Source organism: Eurytemora carolleeae, unplaced genomic scaffold (assembly GCF_000591075.1).
Source record: "Eurytemora carolleeae unplaced genomic scaffold, Eaff_2.0 scaffold314, whole genome shotgun sequence".
NCBI lineage: Eukaryota > Metazoa > Arthropoda > Copepoda > Calanoida > Temoridae > Eurytemora > Eurytemora carolleeae.
Window position 1 is genome coordinate 149,354 of NW_019396253.1, and position 23,078 is coordinate 172,431.

General features: G+C 31.6%; 1 protein-coding gene across 2 annotated transcripts; it reads right to left on the reverse strand.

The window, feature by feature from the left end:
* Nucleotides 1-104: 104 nt before the first annotated feature.
* On the reverse strand, nt 105-22,685 carry LOC111699427 (sodium/hydrogen exchanger 2). Of its 2 annotated transcripts, none has more exons than XM_023470102.1 (20): nt 22,159-22,685; nt 17,934-18,087; nt 15,353-15,427; nt 14,078-14,192; nt 13,488-13,561; nt 12,767-12,906; nt 10,544-10,761; nt 6,524-6,653; nt 4,915-5,096; nt 4,410-4,531; nt 4,065-4,153; nt 3,488-3,703; nt 2,976-3,115; nt 2,617-2,757; nt 2,217-2,271; nt 1,927-1,986; nt 1,535-1,680; nt 1,422-1,477; nt 740-948; nt 105-359 (listed from the first exon to the last, which is right to left on the reverse strand). In XM_023470102.1, the coding sequence occupies exons 1-20, from the start codon at nt 22,300-22,302 to the stop codon at nt 267-269; spliced, it is 2,559 nt and encodes an 852-aa protein (XP_023325870.1). In that variant the 5' UTR covers nt 22,303-22,685; the 3' UTR covers nt 105-266. The 2 variants fall into 2 exon arrangements, with proteins under 2 accessions (XP_023325870.1, XP_023325869.1); XM_023470101.1 differs by having other exon boundaries at nt 1,422-1,475; nt 1,530-1,680; nt 22,159-22,684.
* Between the last annotated feature and the right edge of the window lie 393 nt (nt 22,686-23,078).

Genomic DNA, 23,078 nt, shown 5'->3' on the forward strand with positions numbered 1-23,078 from the left:
AGAAACAAGATTCAGGATTTTATGAGTGTTAGAAAACAGGACCGATACAATCTCTTGAATTTGGAGACGATTTTAGATTACATTAGGAAGAAATACAAGTAATACCGATTTTCACTGATTTTAATTCTTTTTTTACAGAGAACATTTACTTTACAAAGGAAAAATGATATTTACAAAATTATCGTAATATATATTAAAAATAATCTCTATACTGTATGTATTGTTGTTTTTAATGTAAGGAGTATAATAAGGTTTTCATAAATACGTTATTTGCTAGTTGATTTCTTAGAATCACTCTCTACGTGGAACTTAGGTTTCTCCGTTGAGGTCGGAGTGACAGGAGTAGAGTTCTCCGGGTCCTAAATATGCCCAGGGTTACAGCAATGATTATGATAATCATGATGTTCTTTTTCAAATATTTGGCGCAAAGAAATTGTGTCTTTGTCACACACTCTGGTTTTCTAATTCCTATATCTTAGAAATGCCCTAGATATTCAAATTTTAAAATTCGGTGATGGTGATGGACCAAACCTCTGTAGAGTAAACAAAATAGATGTTAGTTCCACATATTATTAAAAATATATTTCGGTCTGGGTTAACTCTCGTCAGTTCTAACGAGATTTCAAACTATGAATTCTGTTACACCGTCAGATTGTTAAGATGTAGAAATTAAAAAATTGGAGTTTGTGGCAAAACTCAATTCAGTTTTTATTTCATGAAGATAAATGGGTAGAAATACCTTCAGTGAAGATGGTCTCCTGGTGTCAATGTGACTAAATCGTCTGTCTGTAGTTGCAGCGTAGCTAGTTCGTCGGCTACCAAGTGCATTTAAAAATAGTTCGTCTGAGAGAACTGGAGATTGATGTCCTTCACCCATTAAACTCAATTGGGACTCTCTTCTGTTGAAATAGAGGTAGGCCTTCGCGTCATTCTTAGTTGCTGGTCCCTCTGCAAACAGAATTATAATAAATAAAAGTATTTTTGTTGCTGGTTCCTCTGCATATAGAATTATAATAAATAAAAGCATTTTTGTTGCTGCTTCCTCTGCAAACAGAAATATTATAAAAGTATATTTGTAGCTGGTTCCGCCAACAAAAAATGTAAAGTACCAATATATCCTCAATCCTGCGTATTCCTGATTTTTATACCTAAACAGATCCAAGCAAAAGATTTGTTGCAATTAGAAAAGGAAAAAAAAATTCTCATCTGAACTTTAAATTCTGTATTTTCTAAACTTCTATAGTTTAAAAGCTTAAAATTTAATCTTTTTTTAAATAAAAAGCGTTCAATAAAACATTGTTACATATTTTATTTAAATTAAAATTTCACTCAATAATCTTTATTTCTGTCATGGCCTTCTCCGAAAAAAATCATCAAAACTATGAAATATTTTTAATCGTTGATTGTGTTTGATTTAATACCTGTATTTATATATCCTTTATTCGTTTTCCATGGAAAAGTTGTATCAATTTTTTCTAAAATAAAAATTATTTTAATATTTTTCTTTTAAAGAAAATGTGGCGACCTACCTTCTTGGATCTTTTTCTCTGAATGTTTGGCCTTGAAGTTGATAAACTCTTCTATTTCACTGTATGCCGGGGGATTCTGTTCATCGTTAGCGATAACCTCGTGAATATGTTCATCTATCAGCTGCTTAGAGCTTCCTGATACTCTTAGATTCTAAACAATAAAGAGATAAAAACTTTTCTAATATAAATCTGCTCAATCAATTAATTAATTTAATTCACATATTTTATTAAATCTTTTCTACATTATCCTTTGGTAGATTTCCCGGTCATCTCTGGATTGGATAAAATATAAATCCTTTTGTTTAATAGTTTTTTGAACGTCGAGATGTGACCCAGTGCTATTCCAACCAAAAGTGTTAGGCTTCACTTAATGAAGTGTTACCTTTTTTCTAATTACCTTGGAGTTTGGTTGCTTTGTTTCTTTTTTCTTCTTCCTCTCACTTCTCATTCTTCTAACCTAAATATTTTTTGTTCAAGAATATTTTTCTATTCCAAAAATAAAATAAATATCATTAGCCAAGTAATTTTATAAAATCCTGAAAAAAAACCATTATGTTTTAGGGGTTAAGTTTCGAAATGAAAGACACTTTAAAAAATTTAAACAGTCATTCATAAAAACGGTTTTATATGTTTAAAACTTTTTTAAAAAAATTAAAATTATTAGCTTTAGTATTTAATGTGTTTTACCTGCGTGATTTCAGCAAAATTATTTTTAGAATTGTTGTCAGTAACATTATGTCGACTAAAATATGGGAATTTCATTTATCGGGAAAATTATTGATGTAATAATTATTTACAACTATTTTACAGAAAAGTTAAGTAAAAGTAAGAATGTTTCAAAAAAATTTAGTTTGTGTGAAAACATGAAGATATTTGATATAAGGAGTTTTTCCTTAAAAACCATCCGATGTAGAAAAGAAAAATGAAATTCTAGAACTTAACAAATTGATTGAAATAAAATCAAAGCCAGACACTGTTTAGATTGACGAAATGAGTACAAAGCTCAAGAAAATTATTGTTTTGTAAACATCTTTTTAAGTTTAAAATCAATTATCATTAGTATTTATTTTGAGGTGAGCTGTTATACCTATATGTCGGTGGCCTAGCTTTCTTAAAGGAACAGTCCATTGTTTCTGATAGGAGATGATGAATCTTGGCCTCTGTCAGGCTCCTGGTGCTTTGGCTGAAGTGGATCTCCTTCAAGTCCACGTTCTCTACATCTCCCTGGCTAAACACAATTGATATTAGGATCATTGTAATCCATACTTAACATGCAATATTTGTTTAAATCAAAACCAAACATTTAATAAATCATGATTATAACCTGGAACTGAAATATTTGGTTTAGAATAAATTAAAAAATCTGAATTCTCATTTTATTTTTAAATTTATTTTTTCGATTAAACAAAATCAGCAATAAACACATTTCACGAAAAAGCAATCCACCTTTGAAGCAGTTGGGACATGCTCTTAGTTTCCTTGATCTGCGGCAGCCTGGAGAAACTGCTCGAGTTCCTCTTGATATTCTCCTCCATATCGTTTTTCTTCAATGCTTCGTAGGTTTCGATAATCTTAGGATCTCGGACCTTAAAGAAGGAAAATTGGGAATTAGTTTTGAATCTTCATGGAAAATATAAGGGTCAACTTATACCTAGACCTAGAATGATTATTTTTATATAAATGAGACTTAAAACATCTTTATTCTTTACTTTTGTGGTTTTGCTTTTTATTATGAAATTCAAAATTTGTTAAGCGGAAAATCAATTCACACAATTTTAACTTTTTATAGCAAAATTTATGTAAACATATTCAATTATTTTCTTTAAGTTCTTTAATAACTGCAACTTTTTATTCTTTCTAAAGAATTCAAGGTATGCAGATAAACACATGGGAATTAAATCAAGGCTGTAAACACATTTTCTTTGATCATTTGGGTAAAGTATTTAGTCATTTCTAACCTTGTTTTCGCGGAGTAAACATGGTTTAATATATTTAATATCCAGCTGCCTGTACATATCTCTTATCTTCAGGTTTCCAAACTCTCCCAGTACACCTTCCATCCCGGAGATAATATGATCCATAAACCGTCCTGTGATCCGTTCATTCATAGATGTATCTTTCTCGGAGGCAGTTTTCACGTTTAAGAACTTTACCAGAGGTTTTATTGTTATACCCTAAATAAAGATTATTTTATTTTCATGTATTGTATTAACATATTTGTTTCTTATAGAACTTCAATATCTTTGAGATAAAGGTGTAAAGAGCTGGGGGAAATGTTTTCGAAAAGAGCCAAACCTTAAAAAATATTTTGTTTTTTACATACAGTACGGTTCAAAACCATGCTAAATCATAAAAACGCATATGTTTCAGATATGTTTATGTAACAAATTTGTAGACACAAAAAAGGTTCAATTCCCTAAAAAATCTACTAGCTGAAGTTCCTGGCGTTACCATTGTAATCTCAAAAAACATCCAACATCTCCAAAAGTGTAACATCTTACATCTACATGTTACACAAAACAATACAATGCATACCTGTACAAACACTGTCCAGTACACCATGGCTATGGTTGTTGTAACGAACATATGAGCATGTGGTACAACATGAGGGTCCACCAGAAGTACTGTACATAACATTCATCAAATGAAGGTAAAAAATAGTTAATGTGCCTGTAAAGAGTCAAAAGTCAAGACCCTTTTAAAAGAAAATACGATTTTATTGGATTTTAATTAGTCTTTTCATGTTTTTTGCTGAAGTTTTCCCATGTTTAATTTTCTTTAAATACTAATAATTCTAAGTCCAAAAATTAAAATTTCAATGAAACAATATCTGCAACTTTATAGAATGCATTATAATTAACAATCAAAAGTAAAGTCTACCTAAAGCAAAGGCTACAGCTCCTCTGAGCCCCCCGTACATCATAACAAACTGGTCTACAGCACCCAGCTTTTGCAACCTGTACGGGTTTGCCATGGCACAAAGAATCAGAACCCCCAGGCATCTAAATAGATTTTTTTCTTAAAAAAATATTAATCTTAAAATGACATGTTTTGAAGAAAAAAATGTTCTAATAGTTTGTTCAATTTATTGCAATTAAAGGAATTGAGTATTCACCAGAAACTCTGAACTTATTATCCCTATATCCTTGCAACCCAATGGCATAACCCTTAGATAATTCAAACTATGAATTCTTATATATCAAAGGTTCACCATCAGGTTTGTGACTAAGACTTAATTCATTTTTTTCAAACTTGCTGAACGAACTTGTCCCTTCAATGCAAATATGCACCATTTTGTATCAAAGACGCAATAAAAAAATTATATAAATTGATTCAAAGAAATGTTTCAAAAAATTATCTAATCTTCACCTGAAAATGTTGTTACCTGAATATTGTGCAGAATAGAATTGTCAAAATGACGAACCACCAATTCCAATCATGCTCGTCATGTATAGTTGCTACGCCCAGGAACATGAAGATGATGGTCTCGGAGCTGCTCGACAACATCTTCATCGCGTATTTAATCGTCGTTTGAGACTTGGCCGATACATTCTGCTCCACGTAGTTCTAAATATTTGAACCAAATTAAAACAAGAAAATTCATAAATCTAAAAAGTCAAAAGATTACATTTTTATTCGTTTTTTAAAAAAAAATAAAGTACTTTTTAATGTGCATTTTATTTCAGGTAAAACAAGGCATTTATGCAAGGGGTTTTGCTTTACACATGGATAAATCTATAACAATTGTATCCACATACATTAAAGAATCTTCTGTGTTTTTCTTTCTTTTAGGGATGAAGCTTGAATTTTATGAATACTGAAATATATAAATATTCAGTTCTGACTTCAGACGTAGTTTAAAGAAAATCGATTCAAGTTCAATGTTCATGTGTTTCGTGGAATAATTTAGGACCTGAATTCAAGTTCAAGATTCTCTCATTAAAAAGTAAGTTTAAAAAGGGTGTAAAAGAAATAAAGTAACTTTCAGCAATTTTAGATTAACAAAATAGAAATTATAAGAATTTGATACATTTTAGTATATTTCTGGGGTGGGTTATACATTCCTATTTGATATATTTTAGTATATTTCTGGGGTGGATTATACATTCCTATTTGATATATTTTAGTATATTTCTGGGGTGGATTATACATTCCTATTTGATATAATTTAGTATATTTCTGGGGTGGGTTATACATTCCTATTTGACGACAACAATGTTCTTATACATACTTTAACAGAACTGTAGAGTGTAGATGTACTATCAAGTGGCATGTCCGATTCACAACAGTACCCTATAAACCTTCATCTTAATTTATGCAAATATCCTTATTTTTTAAAAATAAAATTGATAGTTTTTTATTGTTGTTTACCTATAAAACTAACTTCCCGATTTACGCAGCGGAGAGAAAGAAGGAAATTGTCTAAATTCCGCATTTTTTCCAGATAGAAAAACGACAATATCTTACTCAATTTTGCATGTGATGAAGGTTAAAAGTGTACAGTTGAGACTATGTAAACGAGGATCACTTAAAATTACCCCTAGTATAAAACGCTCTATAGTCCCTTTCATAACAAGAAAATGGGCTTTTGGAATATATAAAATACAAATAAAAGTAATTTTGAATATATATATATTGAAAAATATTAGTGAAAGTAAGTACTTTTTAAAATCTGAATTGTCATTATGTAAATAATAAATTTAAATGAGTACTTTTCATTTAGTAAACTTTAACATTTTAACAAAACAAAAAACTAATTTTTGAAAAAATGGTGTTAAAATATCCTTCAAAGCAATTGAGTCTTAGTCATAAATTAAATTTTCTAATCTCTATATCTTTAAAACCTAATGGTGAAAACCTTTAATATTTCATACTTAGATTATATGATTATTTGATCTAAGTTTTAAATATCTCTATGACATCAGGTTACAAAGATAAATAGGAATTAAAAAGTCAGAGTTTGGGACAAAGACTTCCACCCTTTAATTCCACACCTTCATAGTTATTCCGCAGAACGTGATGGCCAGGATTCCAGACATATGAAATATTTCAGCTGTGAGGTAGGAGAGATAGGCCATTATAAACACGATCAGAGGTTCAAGAACTGTAGCATGGATTGTAAACCTACAAATATATATTCATAAAGCACGCCAAGTTAAAGTAAATTTCATGTTGTCCTTGTTCTAAATGAATGAGTTGAAGATCGTGTCCAATTTTAGGTATTAATAGTTTACGAGATCGTGTCCTAGTTGAGGCATTGATAGCCTCAAGATCGTGTCCTAGTTGAGGCATTGATAGCGCAAGATCGTGTCCTAGTTGATGCATTGATAGTTTACGAGATTGTGTCCTAGTTGAGGCATTGATAGCTCAAGATAGCGTCCTTAAAACATTGATAGTTTACGAGATCGTGTCCTAGTTGAGGCATTAATAGCTCAAGATCGTGTTCTAGTTAAAACATTGATAGTTTACGAGAACGTGTCTTAGTTAAGAAATTGATAGCTCAAGATCGTGTCCTAGTTGAGGCATTGATAGTTTACGAGATTGTCACCTAGTTGAGGCATTGATAGCTCAAGATCGTGTCCTAGATTGAGGCATTGATAGCTCAAGATAGTGTCATAGTTGAGGCATTAATAGCTCAAGATCGTGTCCTATGGTTAAAACATTGATAGTTTACGAGATCGTGTCCTAGTTGAGGTATTGATAGTTAACGAGATCGTGTCCTAGTTGAGGCATTGATAGTTTACGAGATCGTGTTCTAGTTGAGGCATTGATAGCTCAAGATCGTGTCTTAGTTGAGGCATTGAGAGCTCAAGATGTGTCCTAGTTAAAACATTGATAGTTTACGAGATCATGTCCTAGTTGAGGCATTGATAGCTCAAGATAGTATCATATTTGAGGCATTGATAGCTCAAGATCGTGTCCTAATAAAAACATTGATAGTTTACGAGATTGTGTCCTAGTTGAGGCATTGATAGCTCAAGATCGTGTCCTAGTTGAGGCATTGATAGCTCAAGATCGTAACTTAGTTGAGACATTGAGAGCTCAAGATGGTGTCCTAGTTAAAACATTTTTAGTTTACGAAATCATGTCCTAGTTGAGGCATTGATAGCTCAAGATAGTGTCATATTTGAGGCATTGATAGCTCAAGATCGTGTCCTAGTAAAAACATTGATAGTTTACGAGATTGTGTCCTAGTTGAGGCATTGATAGTTTACGATTTTGTTATTACGTTTAAAAAGATAAAAAACATAAAAACAATAAACTTTGTCAAAAAACATTCAACATATATGATAGTTTTCACTGGGAGCCAACACATTCCATTATTTTGTTGGAAATTTTCAAAGAATAAATAAATATGAAAATATTTTGCCAACACAAAATTTTCAGTTTCCTTATTTTATTGCTAAAATACTGTTTTTACTTTAAATGTGGCAAACTAAAAATTACAACCAGTCAACCTCTGTTAGTAAACCCAAACCATGGCTGACATTTAAATTTAAATTTTCATGTTCTGTAAATGTTAAAGCATATTCAGGAAGAAACCCCTCCCTCTTCTTTAGACCTAATCTTACACCCCCCACAGTGGGGTATTTTAGGGGGTCGGGGGGGGGGGGGTTGTCTGGTTTTTCTCACAATGCTTCTCTTAAAATGTATTTGTCTTGTTTCATGGTGAGAATGAAAAAAAGGAATATATTAGAATAATCTATTTATTTACAAACATTGTATCAATTCTATCAATTGTAGCTTGCATTGATTTATAATGATTTCAATTTATAATTACTATTACGTTCATATATTTATCCTTAAGTGAATCTTGTAAACCCGCAATTTATTTAAATGTCGTCTTTGTTACAGTGGACTATTTCACAAAAAAAACATTATTTTATAGCAAAAGTGCAAGAAAGAAAAGTGGTTTGGAGATACTCTAAACAGATAAATAGATTCTAACAGCCATATAGAAAAGATTTAGGGGCGTAGGCAGCAGGCCATAACCTTGATTTAGTCAGAGTCGCGTGTTGAAAAATCCTATTTTAACAGTTTTCAATAAAATAGCGGGTTTTTGGTCTAAATTCTTAACTAAAACATAACATTTAAACAACTTAGAGACTTCTCCCAAAAAAATTTCTTCAGCGGTCAAGACCCAGCATATCCTGGTTTTCAAGTACCCCAGCAGAGATAGGGTTAAGCCAACAACTCCTTCTTCCATAGACCTAATGTATTATTTAATAGACGGAGACCGGAGTGATAACCTTAGTTTTAAGTGTTACATAACTTAAGTAACCCGTAAAATGTAAAATTCGTAATTAAAGTGTTTTAAAATTCAATTTTATCGTAAATATAAATTCTTTTGCATGATTTTAGAGAGTTAGCTTTATTGCTAAAAGGCGATATTAAAAATTTTAGGATTTGGCAAGAAATCATCGTACACTGGCAATTTGTATGGGCCCCTTAAAGGGGTTCGACTATCTTTTCGTCTTGTCATTAATAACCAAATTCAATAAAAGCTTTTCATTAGAATATTTTAATTATTTTCGCTTGATTCGGTTAAAATGTTTAACTTTGTATCTTCAGGCTTGAGCACTATGTGTCCCAGGAATATCAAGAAAGAGATCTAAAAGCCCCCCAACCAAATAATACGTACAGAAGTTATATTCTTCCGTAAAATCTCTATGTAACAAAATTATAAATGAAACTTGCATTGGCAAATTTTATGAAACGTGTTTTGAATATCATAAGAATAATACAGGCAAGTGTATGTTTATGTTTGTCAAATGTTTGTTTAGCACAGTCAACCAAAATGTGCACACTTTAGCGCAAAAATTATTAAACCATTTTGCAAATTACTCATTTTAAACTCAAACTAGAAAGAAGCGCGTTGTAAATAGATCTAAAATTTACATGTCTAGGGCTAGAAAAAGAAAATCAGTTAGGCTAAGACACTAGAAAAATTCAAGGTCGACCTGGTCTTCAAAACTGCTGAATGATATTCACAGTAGTCTTGATTTTGTGATAGGTCTTCACTTCATTAATGTTAAAATTAACATGTTTAGCGGGGCGCACTGTACAACCCAGGCAGAATGTTTATTCAGGCGTAAAGAAGAGTTCCATAGAGTACGTTTGTACCCCGAAACCATAAGAAACTAAGAAAAAGTGTTAAGTCATCTCACTTCTGCCAAGCCTTTAGTGAAACACTGGGAAACCCGAGTTCTTCAATACTCCAGGGAGAGTTTGAACAGTCGTATACAAAGCTAGCAATTTCAAGCAGGGGCTCATTATAGGTTACGATCCCGGAGCATGGTTTTATTAGGTTCGCATATCGGAGTGTGGTTTTAGTAGCTTGGGATATAGGAGTAGGGTTTCAAAAGGCTTGAATATTGTAGTAAGGTTTGAATATAGGCTAGGATATCGGAGTAGGATTTCACTAGGTTAGGATATCGGAGAATTGTTTTAGTAGCTTGGGAAATTAGAGATGGGTTTTACTAGATTAGGATATAGCATAAAGGTTGGGAAATATTGGAGTTAAATATTGGAGTAGGGTTTCACTAGGTCAGGATATCGGAGTATGATTTTACTAGGTTAGGATTTTGGAGCAAGGTTTCATTAGTTTAGGATATTGGAGAAGGAATTCACTAGGTTTGGATATTGGAGAAGGAATTTACTAGGTTAGGATATAGGAGTAGGGTTTCACAGTGGTTAGGATATTGGAGTAAAGTTTCACTAAGTTATGATATTGAAGTAGGGTTTCAATCGGAATTAGGTTTAACTAAGTTATGATATTGGAGTAAAGTTTTACTAATTTATGATATCGGAGTAGGGTTTCACTGGCTTAGAATTTTGAATAAAGGTTTCACTTAGTTAGGATATTCATGTAGGGTTTCGCAATGTGAGGATGTCGGAGCATGGATTCGCTGATTTAGGATATTGGAGCAGATTTTCATATATATCGTACATTTTTGCAAAGTTATAAACTCCTCTTTTTACATATTTCTCGAAATATAATAGGAAATGTTTACCTTGTAACGAATCCAGTAACATATCCCCAGATTATGCCGATAATAGTTCCTCCACCCGCCACAACGATGAAGCTGGCGAACCCCTTGGCAATATCGGTGGCGACGAGGTTCTTCTCCTCGATCTCGACATATGCCTCGAACATGTGGTAGAGAACAACAGTTACAGCATCGTTGAGAAGTGATTCTCCGAATACGATGATATAAAGAACCTCGTTCACCTGAACACGATTAATTTATAATTTCGTTTCAGGGCGCTTAGCGCCTATCTTCTATTTCAATAAAACATTTTCTCTGCGTATACTGTAATCATTGTATAACAAAAACAAACAAAAAGTTCGCGGATTTTATAAAAAATGTTCATGGATTTTCAAAATTTAATGAAAATCGAATTTTGTACGAGGATCATGTTAAGTCTCGCACAAAATTTGGGCCCGATCGGTTCAGCCATTTTGACGTTTAAAGGATACAAACAAACAGATAAACAGATAAGCAAAGAATATATAAACAGATAAACAGACAAGCAAAGTATATATAGATAGAGTTACCGGCAATTTATAAGACTCTAAAGAAGGCGTGAAACTCTTTGATTATCTGAAGGTTTTAGTTTTAGTTTTAGTTTTAGTTTTGCAGCTAACTATGAATACCATGAGAAAAAGAGTGAACTAACTCTTTACAATCGTCTATAAAATCTTATCTTTTGTCTGTAATAAGACATTGATCGTGGTTCTGCTAATTTGAACGGCATTGGATCGGAGCTCATTTAGTTGCAGAACTAAAATACAGCAAAACATTGAGGTAAAAAATTAGGAGGAAAATGCAGCTAAAAACCCTGAGCTTTCCAACAATAAATGCATTTTTCCAAAGAAACGAGTTTTTCTCGACTGAGTTTTTAACAAAGAACCAGCGTAACAGTATCGAATTAAACCCCTGGACCATCAACAACTTAGCAAAAACCTGATTTTATCGGGGAGATCTTGAAAAAACATTCTCAAATCCGGTTTTCATTTTTCTTTAGTTAAATCGATATGATATCTCAGCGCGCCGTAATGAAGATTCAAGATTAAGAAACAAAAGAAAATTAATCTTGGAAAGTAAACATCTTTTTCTACGCACATTATATAATTTGATATTTCTAAAAAAGGAATTGAGTCTTTACCACAAACTTTGGTTTTATAATCCCTTTATCTTTGCAAGCCAATGTCGTAGACCTTATATTTTAAGCTATGAATTCTGTGAGATCAAATAATCTAAGTTTGAAAGGTTAGCGCCATTAGTTTGCATTGAAAGGAATTAGAAAATTTTTGTTTTTGGAAAGACTCAATTCCTTTCCAAAGACTACAGCACTGTAGTCACTGTAAAAAAAACCGTTGATGATCAAGTTCTTGATATTGAAGGCGATGACTAAATTGAGATCCCTGCTACGAGAGAATTCATTTAACTCATTCTGTCTATCTATAAGTTTTCAGCTCAGATTGAATGAAATGTGTATTCTCTCTGTATTTTTCTACAGATTTTCAGATTTTCAACTCTATTTTCTAATCCTTTTATCATTGTAACCTGTTACATCTGTACATTGTCAGGTAGCAAAGGTATTTTAAGGGTTTGAATTTTCAGTTCTTTTAAAATAAATTTTTGTCAAAAAATCTGATGGATTTAATTAATTGTTTAAGATCTCTGAATGAAGTCATGATTTTATTCAGACATTTTATGTACAATGTACAGATTACATCGTACAATGTATAGATAACAGCGTACAATGTACAGATTACATCGTACAATGTACAGATAACATCGTACAATGTACATATTACATCGTACAATGTATAGATCATGCATCGTACAATGTACAGATAACAGCGTACAATGTACAGATTACATCGTACAATGTACAGATTACATCGTACAATGTACATCAATTATTTGTGCATAGTATAGTTATATATCCTGATAGTTTTGTAAAAAATGAACATTTAATTATCTACTTCCCTTTCTAATTAGAATGTCCTGTTATATTCAGGTTAAATTTAAAATTTTATATAAAAATACAGTTAATTGTAGCACATATGCAGATTCAATGAAAATAAGAATCAATATTTTATCAGACAGAATAAACCACCTCAACATCAAAATCTAGTTCTTTAAATAATTTTTAAAATGATTTGATTGGTTGGATTGGTTCTATAAGAACGAAAAGAAAATCTAAAATAAGAATCAATAACTTACATGTATTTCTTCAAAGACCGCTAGGACGGCTACAGGATCTACAGCTGAGATGAGAGATGAGAAGAGAAAGGTTTCCAGTATACCCGGAGTATCATGTTCTCCGTATAGACCTGTCTGTCCTACTCCCCACAGAGCAACTCCTAAACAATATACCATGGTTACAAAACTACCAGGGTAAACAAATACAATATACAAGGGGTTTCATTAAACATGTGAGTTTGAAGATTTCATAACTGTCGATAATCTTTACTAAGAATATGATTATTCGCCACAAATTCTAATTTATGGTGTAAACCTTTGGTTTTTCATACTTCGACAATTAGATCTTTGAAATACCAAGTCTGTAAAGTCAGATTGCAAAAACATAAGGATTAGAACATTAGAGTTTGAGGCAAGTGTTCAGCTCGTTTCTAAATATTTCAAGTTTTCAACCAATACGGAATTCTCAAAATCAGAGAGGCTCATGAATAAATGCAGCGTATCTCGAAGTAGATGACTCATTTCCTTTGTATTTTAATAACTTTTTAATAAGTCGTCAAAGTAAGCATAACGCTCATTTTAACTTTTGAATTGAAAATTCTAAATGTACATTACAAAAAATTCTAGAGAACAAATCCGAAAAATAGAATAATTACCAAAAATTTTAGTATAACCTAACGCTGCACTATTTTGAGGACCATATTTAATTTGATTTTATGGATTTTAAACCAGAAATTTCTACCTATTGTGAGGACATTCCAAATCGTTCCTATTACAGCCATCAATAGAATTGTTCCAAGATGATCAAAAAACAGCCTGAAATTGGACACAAATTTTGAAAACAGGTTTATAATAAAGTAAAAGTGACAATATAAAAAAACGTGCATAAAACAGTTGTATTACAATTTTCAAGCTAAAAAAGCTTATTTTCCACATTAATGATGATATTAAGGTTTCAAGGATAAAAGACGACAGAACCTTTTGGTCGGTGAAATTTTAATACGCATTATTAAGCATTTCGAATGTACGAACTTTTTGTGCGAATACGAAATCATTTTTGATGTAGATATCTATAACAATATTTAAGATAAATTTCTTAACAATTTCGTAAATTTGACAGTACGAACAAATTGTCAGATTTTTTTCTATGAATTTTTATAAACCCCAAGCTATAGATTATTTTTAACAATCTTAAAATGAAGTTTGTCAATCCCCGGAATTTTGTTAGTATTTTGTTGTAATGTCTACTGATACCTGTTTGTTGTAATGTCTACTGATACCTGTTTGTTGTAATGTCTACTGATACCTGTTTGTTGTAATGTCTACTGATACCTGTTGGGCATGAAGTATCCTGCATCAAGAATGATTGGTGGAAGCATGAAAAGGAAGAAAACATCAGGGGTGAGGGTGGAAGGAGGGTGCTCAGAAGTCAGGAACAATAAAAATCCTAAATATTAACACGTTATTTAAAGAGACTGTACCGCGGGATTTCAAGTTATCCTCCATGCAAATATGGAAATATCCATGTTTTGTTTCTTAAAACTGTTTATTTTTATTCTGCGGGTTCTCTGCGAAAGTTACTTGCGCATTCCTTGCTTATAAGAAGCAATGGAGAAATTATCAGAATTACACATTTTTCATGTCATGAAAACGACGATATCTTCCACGTTTTTGATTAGATTAAGGGTTCAAGGGTACCGTTGTAAACTGGACATTGGTATCTTTGCATAGAGGGCACTTGAAATTACACTTATCAGTCCCTTTAAACAGTGTATTGACGAAGAGAATGTTTGATATTTCAAATATAGAACAATTAAAATAAATACCAAGAAAAATCTCAAATACCAAAATGAAAAAAAAGTTATACGGAAAAGTTAGAAGTAAAATTAAATGTATCAAAATCTAAACCAATACCACAATATGAAATTGAAAGAAACACAGTTAAAAAATAAAACTCCAAATTACTAAAGCAAAAGTAAGAAGTCAAAAAGGTAAAAATAGAATTCGTAAAGTTCTGATATCAAGAAATATGAATTATCAAAGTTTTTGTATTAAAAAGTCAGGGTTCATTAAATCCTAAAACCAAGAAGCTGGATAACAAAAATTCTTTTTATCATGAAGTTAGGACTAATTTAATCCTAATTAAAGAAGTCCGTATTTATTAAATCCTAATTAAAAAGTCCGTATTTATTAAATCCTAATTTAAAATGTCCGTATTTATTAAATCCTAATTAAAGAAGTCCGTATTGATTAAATCCTAATTAAAGAAGTCCGTATTTATTAAATCCTAATTAAAGAAGTCCGTATTGATTAAATCCTAATTAAAGAAGTCCGTATTGATTAAATCCTAATTAAATAATTCCGTATTTATTAAATCCTAATTAAAGAATTCCGTATTTACTAAATCCTAATTAAAGAAGTCCGTATTTATTAAATCCTATTTAAAATAAGTCCCGATTAGTAAAATCCTGATCCCATGAAAAAAAATTCGTATATTATTAATTAATTAATTAATTAATTATGATTCCTTAAATCCTATAATTTAACGAATTCTAGATTGATTAATTGATTAAATACCTAATATCAAGAAATCAGAATATTTCTAACCTATGATTATTCCAACAACGATAAGAAGACAGGATTCTGGGAAGATATGGTGCAGCTTCGGTGTCATGTGAAATCCTAAATATTATAATTGTTAACAGAAGGTATTTTAAATTAGAAAATATCTATCATATGATGTTAACATTGTTTTATTAATCTTTGCAAACTCAAATATTATTATTTGTCGAGAGATTGCGAAGTATATATTGTATGAAAAAAAAACATTTGGATTGAATTTCTGAAAATGTAAAATTTTAATCTTTAAAGTAAGGACTGAATTTACGATACTTTTAAAACAATATTTGAGGTTTATCTTCTATTCTTAATTCAACTGCGGCCGGAAATATTAATAAAGGCGGTTTGTGGATTTCTACAGCAATAAAGAGAGCAGAAATGTATTAAAGGAATTGAGTTCTCGCCTCAAACTCAAATTTTATTATCCCTTTATCTTTGCAACTACTATTTGATCTAACGGAATTCATAGTTTGAAAAGTTAGAAATCTGCGACATCGCATTGCAAAGATAATTTGAATAAAATAATCCGAATTTCGTGGAATAACGTGGATGCTCGGGACATGTTTTGTATGAGAATTTTCAACGGTTTTGACTGTCTCCTATTTTTTGGTTGAAAATTTTACTTTAAATTGAAGTTTGAACATCGTAACATCGTAGACATTCATCTTTTTTAATAGATATCACAGAAACAGAGAGAGAGAGTTAAAGATGCGTAGGTTTCTTACGCGATCACGTGACCCGGCGCATACTAAAACTAAAAAACCTGATTTTCAGGTTTTTATTCAATCAATACAATCCAGTGCACAAAGAACAGGCTTGGTAAAGAAATTCCAACCATAGAAACAACTATAAATGCAATGGTTTAAACAACAATTGAAAGCAATTTTAGGTTCCATATCTATATTTATAAAGTATAAAGCTCTGCTTGTTTGTTTGGATTATAACCCAGGAACCCCTGAACCGAGTTGCCTCAAATTTTGATTTGAGAACTTGATAGAATCACGGGAACGTTCTTAGTATGGTGTAAAAGTTCTAAGTTGAGAAGGATGACTTTTACAGGGAGAACTTGGTTTCGCTGTGTTCACAAGCTAGTTTTAAACTAAAACCAACATAAATCAATGCACTATCTGCTAAATGAAAATTTTAACATGTTTAACGTTGTTGCCTGATTTTGATCAAACAAACAAAAATATTATTGGCTTTTTGAAATTAATTTTAGAGTATGAAGTATTTCTAATCTAAATATGACACAATTCTAATAGAATAGAATGAAGCAAAATAAAAAGGTGTTTAATTTCGTTTTAGTATCATTAAATTCAAAAGAAAAAAGAAAAGAAGGTGGTGCATTGAAAATGCAACGCAATTAGTGCAGGTTTTTACAATGATTTCGCTAACGAGCTCGAATAAATATATATATAAAGGGAGGTACAGCAATTTTTGAAAGGAATATTGGAATGGAAATGGATTCGCTTTTCCCATTCATCTTGACAATTTATTTTTAAAAATTTTAACACTATTTTTTTCTTCTTCATTTTTTTTAATTTAAAAAGAGTTAATTTGATCAATTCCCAACCTTTGTCATGTTGATATCTCAGGTAAAGTTGTAATTTAAAACTTTATGTCGAAAATAATTATCACAAAGATTTAGCGTCATCTGGTTTAACAAGATATTTTGTTATTTGCAGATGACAAGAATGATTTTCAATTTATTTCAAAAGAATTGCAATTGTTGATGATAATATCTTTGCTTGCAAAATAAATTACAAAAAGATCCAGCTAAATGTTGAAACCTTCAACTTTTTTCCACACGGCTTGTCAAAAACTAAGCTAACTCCAATCAATATTCCCTTGAAGGGACTGTATGCGTATTTTCAGGTAATCCTACATGAAAAGATAGCAATGCCTATTCACAACGGTACCTTTAAATGTATTAAATAATGTTTATAATTTTGAAAACTGATTATTTTCCATTGTAGTTTCTCTAATTATCTGAAATTAAGACTTTTAAATCTAGAAAAACGAAGATGTCTTCTATATCATTGATCATTCAGATAAAGATTTCAAGGTTACCATTGTAAATCGGGTATTGACATCTTTACATGAAGGGTCACTTGAAATTACGTTAACAGTCACTTTAAGAGCTTTGTATGAAAAAGAATAATAAAGATATTCATCTTTTTAACTTTAAAATTGATAATTATCATGTGGTATCAGTTAAAGGTTTGAAGGGTACCGTTGTGAATCAGGCATACCTCGTTCTAATTAGAGGGTCACTTGAAATTACAACATCAGTCTTTTTAAACCTCTGAATTCTAGACCAATAAATCAACCATTGATGGAACTTCAGTCTATTTATTTACGCTCTTGAGTCGTGGCACTTTCAAGCTAACTGAAGACAAGCGACATAGCTCTATTTAAGTCCAGTATCAAAGCTCAAGATTAAGACAAGCGATAATTAGCTCTACTTACTTCCAGCATCAAAAGTCAAAACTTCAGTTTAAGATTGAGATTTAGCTCTACTTAAGTTTGGTTTCAAAGTTCCATTTTAAGAAAATTAAAGTTGAGTTACCTATTTTAGCAAGTGAGGAGACGAATATCCAGAGTGCGATGATGAAGGGGATTTCAACGCGATCAAACTCCACGTGAAACACGTGATATTCATGCTTCTCATGCCCGTGAACAGGATTGTAATGACCAAACTCAGAGTGTGGTTCATGGTGACCCTGGAAATTATAAAATTAACAATCATTCATTAAGAAAAATCAAGTCTATAAAAATCAATGTATATCATGAGATTTTAACATAAAGTACAAGTTTATAACTCAAAGTAATGTTAAAGGGATACGAAATAAATTATATTTACGCATTTTATCATAATTAGGCTATAGTAAGGAAGGGTGTTGTGAATAAGATTGTATTACCATGTTGTTCCAGCTAATCATCTTTTTTAAAGAACATTTAAATAGATATAAATAGTGAAGTGGGTTCTCTGAATTTGAAGAAGTTGAATATCGAATGTCTTCTACTAAACTATACAGATACAGACAAGGTTTATAGGTAATGGGGTCATGTATTATGTTTCATTTAGATCAAAGGAGTATTGTACTCTTGAACCTAAACTTATTGATCAATAAATGATACGTCCACATAAATGATTAAATAGGTAAGATAAGATAAATAAAATAAACGCTATGAACTTACAGTGATAACCAGAAAACTCTGAAATAGGAAGACGACTATTAAACTCAGATAGATGAATAGATTAATGATAAATGAATAGATGAACCTGATAAATGAATAAATGAACCTAATACATGAATAGATGAACCTGATAGATAGATTAATGATAAATGAATAGATGCACCTAATAAATGAATAAATGAACCTGATAAATGAATAAATGAATCTGATAAGTGAATAAATGAACCTGATGAATGAATAAATGAACCTGATAGATAAATAGATGAACCTGATAAATGAAGAAATGAATCTGATAAATGAATAGATGAACCTGATAAATGAAGAAATGAATCTGATAAATGAATAGATGAACCTGATGAATGAATAAATGAACCTGATAGATAAATAGATGAACCTGATAAATGAAGAGATGAACCAGATAGAAGAATACATGAACCTGATAGATAAATAGATGAACCTGATAAATGAATAAAAGAAGCAGATAGATGAATAGATTAGTAATAAATGAATAGATGAACCTGATAAATTAATAAATGAACCTAATAAATGAATAGATGAACCAGATAGATGAATAGATTAATGATAAATGAATAGATGAACCAGATAAATGAAAAGATTAATGATAAATGAATAGATGAACCTGATAAATAAATAAACAAACCTGATAAATGAATTGATGAACCTGATAAATGAATTGATGAACCTGATAAATGAATAAATGAACCTAATAAATTAATAAATGAACCTGATAGATAAATAGATGAACCTGATAAATGGATAAATAAACCAGATAGATTAATAGATTAATGATAAATGAATAGATGAACCTGATAAATATGTTTACGATAGGGTTAGTTCGGCAAATTTCCAGAAATAATATTCCTAGTTCCTATCTCTTCATATTATATCTTAATTTCTTAAATTATTTATGTTAGAAAATATGCCTTATAGTTACTATCTCTTCATAATATCAATGCTATATCTTAATTTATTAAATTATTTATGTTAGAAAATACGATATAAGAGTTTTGTAAGAATATAATTACTTCAAAATACAACTAAAATATGAAAAGGAAACACCCAAATAGTTCGGTTTTTCAAAGTCATTTAGCTAAATGCAAGTCAGTTCATCAAGTTCTAGGGTGGGGGGGGGGGTCGGATAATCTTTCAGCCGATTAAAACCAAAGTACACCTAGAAATCAATTTACCTTATTAGAATATATTTTTCATGTTTTTAAAGATGTTTCAAGATCTAATAATTTTCTAATAAAAATTTGAAAAATAAATCAATGCATAAACCCAATTTTTCAGTTCATCGGAGACACAACACGTATTTACAACTTTTCTTTAATTTTGGCTTATAGCAAGAAAAGCACTGTCTCAGAATGCAGGGGAGGAAGTGTACATAGATCTATAAAGCTAGCCACTAGGTGGAGGTATTAATATTCCCCTGCAAAGTTTCCCTCCCCTGAGATACATGTTAACAAGAAGCTCCCTAAGTGTTTAATCTCAAACCCAACTCCAAGATGGATCAATATATATATTTTTGAATTAGTATACTTGTGTGAACTTTACAGGGGGGGGGGGGGAGTATTTTTGTCATGCATTATTTTTTATAAGTAACTGTTTTAAACTCCACTGTTAAGGGAAACCAATTCAATATTATTGTGGAAAAAATTGAAACTCGTGAATTTTCCAAAATGACTGAGAAGTAGCATAAATATATGGTTTAAATAACTCTCTGCTGGCACGGATTCATGAACAATGCATAAGCGCAAGCTAAATAGAAAGTTTTAGCAATTCTAATTTTTAATGATAGAACTACATGTTCAAACCATATATCAGTTCTAGATTGCGTCATTGTAAACATTGTTAATCATAAATAATCAAAAAAGGCCCTATAGTGCTGTCATTTCTAAAAAGTTGTCTGCCTTTTCAAAGCATTTAAAATTACCAGAGATACGTTATAGAGTCGCCTATTTAACTGTCAATTAATTTCGGGTCTTTCTGATTATGACTGTATAACTGTAGAAAAGGCTTATCAACTACATTGAAGTAATCTTTATAGTGTACTTTATGCTTTATCATGTATCTTGAAAATCACTATGGGCCCCGTGCACCACATTGCACAGTAGCTGCATGTTCATTAGACTTTTAGTCATCATTGTTTTAGTTTAAAAGTCGTCGTATTATTCCATCGTTTTATGTGGACTTCTGGGCATTTTAAATAGTCATAATATGAATTTTGCATGACTTAATGCCATAGAAGAGAGCTTTCAATTTCAATTTATGAGGCAATTCTAAATCAAGATTTCCAAAAATATATATTTCGTGTTTAAAAGCTGAGATATTGCTAAAAATTTGTCATTTTTTTAAACATTTGAAAATGTAAGTTTTGTTTCATTAAAGATATTTTTGTTGAAGAAGTTAAGTACATCTGAGAGAGGCCTATTAGGGGTTCTTTTATAGATATGTAATCTCAGTGCATCCATAACTAAAGACTGAATAAACCGATAAAAAAATCAGCAAGAGAGCTTATTATTTTAGGTCTAATTTAATTATTTTTGGATTTATTTAGAGTCCTGTATATTTGTTGTTTTTTCCTGATCGAAGGGGGTTCAAAGACCTTTTGTTATTTACGCAGTTAGATTTAGTTCTCCCTATTTGACCTACCCCCTATACTCCCTACCACCTACCACCTACCCCCTCCCCCAACCCCTCCCTGCCGGCCCTGTCTAACAATAAGAAGGAGCCAAACACTTCCAATAGGTAAGGGAGGCTTGATTAAACGATAAAGTTAGTTAAAAATTGCTTATAAAAAACAGATGTGTTTTGTCATTATATCCATTTTATATCCATTCTTTCTACAAGCACACAAGGTCCACAAGGGATCAAACCAAAAATATTATATGCAAGTTGTAGAACCCACATCGTTTGTTTTCACAAAAATAAAACCCTAGTCTTAAGAAGGGTTAGAGTCTTGAGACCCAGTTGTCTGGTAAATTTTGAACAAAATTAACACATAAGCATATAGGGGGGGGGGGGCCTCACTCACCTAGAACCTTAAGATGGCAGGGCGAGGCCGTGGGGCTGCCCCTGAACCTCCTGGAGAGGTTGGGGCGGTAGACCTAGAACCTATAGAGGGGGGGGGGAAGGGCAGTAAAGAATTAGTTTACCTTTCTTTTCTTAGTAAAAGTTAAAAAGTCAATATTTAAACTTTTACAAAAAAATACAATTTAAATCATTTCAAAATATTATTAAGCATCATTTTCTTGTTCATTTTAGTTTTAATGATATTTTAAAACACATTTTACGACGAAAAGACCTTGCAGTTTAAATATTTGAACTAAATCAAATGCAATGTTGCATCAGGCATGGTATCGGTCGTAAAACAGTTATTTTATCCTTTCAAGACAAAAACAATGCAAATCTGTTATTTAACAAGCATTCAGCCGTGAAATATTTAGAACAAATATTGTTAAGCACAATATATGTATGAATGTACATTGTACATATAAGTGAATTGTAAGTGAACTGAAAAACACAATCACGTAGCACAAATATATATTGATTATTTTCTAAACTGAACTTACTTCTTTAACTGCAGTTTCAGTCAGAGATTTTTCACTTCTCACTTCGTTTGAATCCGACACTGGATGTGCATGCTCTTTACTACAACTGCACTGCGATATTAATATAAGAAGGCCCACCCCCTGGAGAAGTAGGGTTAACTTCATGTTTTCAGGTATATGTATACTGAGTATACCCGTACTCGCGTTAATCCATATCAGATCCGTCCAGCTCCACCTCTATGGTTGCACTGCGCTGCGCTCAGATTTGGCGGTTAGTTCGGATCCTACAACTGAACCCTGGAGAACTTCCGTAATAAAAATACTACGCTTACATGATTAATTGCAGGACGGAATTAAATTCAATTCGTTTAAAAATTAACAAATATATTTTTTACTAAAAAGAATGAATAATCGACTCTAATGGGTTGATGAATTGATGAATTAATGATTGGATGGAACTGGATCAGGTGTTGTACTGGTTGAAGTTCAAGGGCATATTATACAGTTATATACTACAAGCCAACTCAGGCGGAGACAGACTGAGAGTCAGATGAGGAAAGACGGAGAGGTAGAAGAGTCGAGGTAAATATAACCAGGAGGAGAGTCATGCAAATTCAAGTTCAGGCAGTGTCAGGCAGTTTTATTCTACCTTGGTTAACTGGGAATTCCACGAAGGATGTTTTTTGTTCTCCGGTATAGATTTAGAAACAACACAGACAGGGTGAACCACATCACATTATCTTTTACGGAATAAACTGAAAACACTGTATTACTAGTTCAACATTTTGCGACCAGGATCAGGGGCGTATACAGGAATTTGTCCAGGGTGGGGCTTAATTTCTTTCTTTCCAGGAGAGGTTGGGAACTCAGCTCAGCACCCATTGAAGCCTGATACCCCTCTGTAAACCATAGATTTCAGGGATTCAGAGAGGACTAAGCCC

What these genes read in the sequence shown, in the direction of transcription:
- LOC111699427 (XM_023470101.1), bottom strand. Translation starts at nt 22,302, where the DNA reads ATGAAGTTAACCCTACTTCTCCAGGGGGTGGGCCTTCTTATATTAATA. An exon ending in CGGTCTTTGAAGAAATACAT is followed by an intron (nt 10,762 to 12,766) that starts GTAAGTTATTGA and finishes AATCGTGTTCAG; the next exon opens with GTGAACGAGGTTCTTTATAT. An exon ending in AGCTGTAGCCTTTGCTTTAG is followed by an intron (nt 4,154 to 4,409) that starts GTAGACTTTACT and finishes TGTTATGTACAG; the next exon opens with TACTTCTGGTGGACCCTCAT.